General features: G+C 32.0%; 1 protein-coding gene across 1 annotated transcript; it reads left to right on the forward strand.

The window, feature by feature from the left end:
• Nucleotides 1-3,556: 3,556 nt before the first annotated feature.
• On the forward strand, nucleotides 3,557-5,069 carry LOC145008929 (galactinol synthase 2-like). The gene is made up of 2 exons (XM_078967551.1): nucleotides 3,557-4,028; nucleotides 4,127-5,069. The coding sequence occupies exons 1-2, from the start codon at nucleotides 3,693-3,695 to the stop codon at nucleotides 4,808-4,810; spliced, it is 1,020 nt and encodes a 339-aa protein (XP_078823677.1). The 5' UTR covers nucleotides 3,557-3,692; the 3' UTR covers nucleotides 4,811-5,069.
• Nucleotides 5,070-5,389: the final 320 nt, after the last annotated feature.

Below are 5,389 nucleotides of genomic sequence, written 5' to 3' on the forward strand. Positions count from 1 at the left end.
GGGCCTGTTGTAGCGAGCGAGACCCAAGGAAGTGGGCGAGGCCCAGTATTTGCAGTATGCAGTTATGTGTATGGTATGTGGTAGGTTGCGGAACTCACTAAGCTTCGTGCTTACAGTTTTCAATTTTTGTTTCAGGTACTTCCGATGGCGGAGAGAAGAGCTCGGGGTGATTGCATGACACACACGATAGTTAGTCTGCCTAGGATGTTTACTCTGATAATGAGAACATGTTTTGAATTGATACTCCAAATTTATGATATGACTTATGTTATGATTTTATAAATATGGTTTTAGTAATGGTTTAAAGGAAATTTTTAGTTGTGATTTTTGGGTCGTTACACCATAAATAAATAAAACTATAAAAAATAGAAACCAAAAGGTCAAAAAGATAAAAAAAAAAAAAAAAGAAGTTATCAAACTGTTGAAAAATAATATAAAATAAAATAATAATAATAAAAAAGTGTATATATAAAATCTCAAATTTTCAGAATTGATAATTGAGGTATATATAATTTTTAGATTTGTTCCAATGACATTTTTTGATCATTTTGAAAAAACCTAACTAATCAAAAGTTAGAGTTAATACTAGATAGACCAAATATCAAAACCATAAAGACCAATATGGTGATACTTTTCCTAAAAATACTATAAGTGTAATATGTTACAAACTAAAGGACCACGAACTTTTGTTTAAAAGTTAAATTAAAACCTATAAATAAAAATAGTAAAAAGAATGTAAGTGAAGTGGTTGCAACCTGCAACGAGACTAAATGGATATTTTATAAATTGACTTTTCAAACTTAGTATAGAGCAAAAAAAAAAATAAATAAATAAATAAAAAATAAAAAAAATCAAACTTAGCAATCAAATTATATATATATATATATATATATATATATATATATATATATATATATATATATATATATATATATGGGTTCAATTGAGAAAAAAAAAATTAAGAATGGGGGAATTATTTTCAGCCATTCATTTATTTTTGCCGCAAAAACCTCGGTCGTACCAGCTGAAATGGAAAAGGAATAGACATGTGTTTTCCAACAAAATATGTTTTCTTAAATTATGATAATCATTACCTTAATATATACAAAAACATAATTTTTTCGTTTTTTTTTTTAATTTTTAAGAAACTATTTTTATCGAAAAATGATTTTAAATATACCAAAATTCATGATTTTTTATTCTCTACAAATAGACATACATATTGATATACTTTTAAGATAAAATAAAAAATTTATTTTTTTTATATTTTAGCTATCGTTATTCATAAGTGAATAAAAATGAATCAGGTTTTAATACAATACATTCGTTATTCAGTTATGAATAAAAACTATGATTATTATTATTATTATAATTTTTACAATTTAAGTATCATTCATATATGAATATAGCATATAATAAACATAGTATATTCATATTTAAATATTAGACGATGCATTCACTTATGAATATTACAAAGTATATTTACTTGTGAATATTAGATGGTATATTCACTTATGAATATTAGATAATATTTTCATATCCGAATATTAGAGAGTATTACATGGTATATCACATGTGAATATTACATAGTATATTCATTTATGAATATTATATGATATATTCACTTATGAATATTACACAGTATATTCACATATGAATATTATAATGTATTTTCACAAATATATATAATTTTTATATGTTATTCACATATGAATAACATTAAGACTTTCCTATCAAATGATCCAACCAAACACACCATACATTTCTATCCAAACAAGATTAAACAATAGCAAATAAACATCCATGAAATCATTGTCATCTGTTTTCTTTCCTGTCAAATGAAACAAACCAAACTCCCTTCGTTATCATTGATTTCCAGTCAAACCCCTTTCTCCATCTGTTCATGATGAACACACTAAACCTGATCGAATCCTTTTCCCCCATCTACTCACCTGTTGAACATCGATCACCCAAACACCCACCTAACTGATTTACAATCAAAATAAAAGAAACGAGAAGATGACCGTACAAATTGAAGCAGCAACTGCCCAATCGAGATCCTTAAGCACTTCTCGTCGATTACCACAGCCAAAAGCTACCATCCTCTAGACTACTTCCGTTGATTGGAACCTCGGTTTCCCTTTATGCCTTGGCTCGTTGACCCACTAACACCGATGTCATCTTCCCTCACTTCCCTCTCTCTTTATTTCTCGTCGGCAGGAAGCAAATGAGAGGCAGTGGACGTCCGACCCAATCTCCTAGCAAAACCAAACCCTCGCTTCTAGCTTCTTTCCGATCGCATTCTCCTAGCAAAACCAAACACCTCTTCCTTTGGTCTAGTCAAAACCACGGAGACCATCTCGGTTTGCGAGTCGGGCAATGAACCTCTGTGCTTCTCCCCCTTAAGCAGACGAAGACGAGCACCGAAGAATCTTTACCTTGGTCTCCTTTGCTGCCGAAAACGGGAGGTGAACGAAGGGTTGCCGCAAAGCCCGCTGTGTGCATTCATCGATTCGCTTCTCGTTTTCCTCTCGCCATCATCTGCTTCGTATCCCCTTTACGGCTTTACCCAATCAAAAAAATGGATCGATGATGGTTTGATCGAAGAAATCCGGATGATTATTGAAAGTTGGAGAAGAAATTTGGATGATGAACGATGAATGAGTTTGAACTACAGATACGTATTTGATATTAAAGGTTGTTCTCATATTTACAAGTATGTCACCGTGTCTTTTTATACTTGAATAAAATGAGTGGCTGAGAATGATTCCCTCATTCTCAACCTTTTTTATTTTCTCAATTGAACCCACCTATATATATATATATATATATATATATATATATATATATATATATATATATATATATATATATATATATATATATATATATATATAAGTTTGAAGATAAACAAGTAAAATAAAAAATGAAATTTAAATAATAAAATCGTTTAAATTTTCTTTTGATGTATTAAAATAAAAAAAATCAAGACTTCGTTATCATTTAATAAAATTAACCTATAAATATATATTACATTTTATTTCCCCTACACAAAGGTTAACGTGCCTATATATATATATATATATATATATATATATATATATATAATTGTATGAGAAAAAAATAATATAAATATATATTTAATAAAACTAACCTATAAATATATATTACATTTTATTTCCCCCTTGTGTAACAGAGGTTAGTGTATATATATATATATATATATATATATATATATATATATATATATATATATATATATATATATATATATAGTTGTATGAGAAAAAAAAAATAATATAAATATATATTTAATAAAACTAACCTATAAATATATATTACATTTTATTTCCCCCTTGTGTAACAGAGGTTAGTGTGTGTGTATATATATATATATATATATATATATATATATATATATATATATATATATATATATATATATATATATATATATATATATATATATATATAGTTGTATGAGAAAAAAATAATATAAATATATATTTCTTTTTTCAGTCTCTCTATTTATTTAATAACCTCCGATTTCTATAAATATCCCCAAACGAACCTCTAGGAATAACACCAAACACACTGCTCACTTGCAAGTTGCAATCTTCTTCCTCTACAAACATCACTTAAGAGTTAAGACTTAACCTTCTCACTCTTCACTCAATCACCCTCACAAAATCATGGCTCCACCAGCTGCTACAAACACCGGCAACACACCCACTTCCGGTCACGTCAAGGCGAACACCATGCCTCGCCGTGCATATATCACTTTCTTGGCCGGCGACGGTGACTACTGGAAAGGCGTCGTTGCTCTCGCCAAGGGTCTCCGCAAGGCCAAGTCCGTCTACCCACTCGTCGTTGCAATGCTTCCCGACGTTCCGATGGACCACCGCCACAAATTGCTCTCCCAAGGCTGCATCATCCGCGAGATTGAGCCTTTATTCCCGCCGGAAAACCACACCCAGTTCGCCATGGCCTACTATGTCATTAATTACTCCAAGCTTCGTATTTGGGAGGTAGTTAACAAATATCTCTTATATTCTTTATTATAATCTTTGCTGTGTGATCGCTTTTTTTTTTATAGTTAATTAATGTATAATTATCTTCTTTACAGTTTGTGGAGTACAGCAAGATGATATACTTGGACGGAGACATACAAGTGTTCGACAACATTGACCATCTGTTTGACTTGCCGGACGGCCATTTCTACGCCGTCATGGACTGTTTCTGTGAGAGAAACTGGAGGAACAGCCCGCAGTATCAGATCGGGTACTGTCAGCAGACGCCGGACAAGGTTCACTGGCCGGAAGAGCAGCTGGGTCCAAAACCACCGCTCTATTTCAACGCCGGAATGTTCGTTTCCGAGCCCAATCTCTCCACCTACCACGATCTTTTGGAGTCGGTGAAGTCCACTCCACCGACGTTATTCGCCGAGCAAGATTTCTTGAACATTTTCTTTCGAGACATTTACAAGCCTATCCCAAACGTCTACAACTTAATCTTGGCGATGCTTTGGCGCCACCCTGAGAACGTTGAGCTTGACAAGATCAAGGTGGTGCACTACTGCGCCGACGGGTCGAAGCCGTGGAGGTACACCGGAGAGGACGTGAACATGGACAGGGAAGATATCAAGATGCTAGTGAATAAGTGGTGGGATATTTACAACGACGAGAGCTTGGATTACTTTCATGGCGATTCTAAGGCCACAACCACACACTTGATGGCGGCGGATAAACCGACGCCGGCGGTGACCAAGAGGGGTGGTCCTCTTTTCGTTAGTGCTCCGTCGGCGGCTTAGCCGATCGATGGTGTTTTACGCTATTTAGTTTTTTCTTTGTTTTTTTATTTTATTTTATTTTATTTTATTAATTATGCTTCTCAAACTCGTATAATATATTATTGAGTTTTGATAGAAGTTGTAACTAAAAGCAAATAGTGAGTTGGGATATGTAGTACTAATGTACACTTTTGATTTTTGGCTTTGGTGTGGGTTTGTAACTATGAATAGTGGGATTTCCACCATAATGTATTAATGGAAAATTCCTGTTTATGTATAAGATTGTTCCTAATTAAGTTCAAAGTGATCATGGGATACTTCCAGGAATGCAAGCCAATTCACATCTTATGTGATTGTTAAATACTAATTACTAAATGGTAAACTAAATCCAGTTTTTTTTTTTTTTTGGTAAGCTAAAAATAACCTATAAATTATCCTTTTGAAAAACTATTTAGATCAGTTTATTAAAAGCTTTTGTTTTTCCACTTTTTGATACTATGTTATGTATTGTACAATTGTTATATTTATTTATACAGTGTTAGTTGTGTATTTTGTTAAATCATTTTAAAATTATCTTAGTCGTACAAAAATTATTATTTT

Source organism: Lactuca saligna, chromosome 8 (assembly GCF_052625555.1).
Source record: "Lactuca saligna cultivar CGN05327 chromosome 8, ASM5262555v1, whole genome shotgun sequence".
Lineage (NCBI taxonomy): Eukaryota > Viridiplantae > Streptophyta > Magnoliopsida > Asterales > Asteraceae > Lactuca > Lactuca saligna.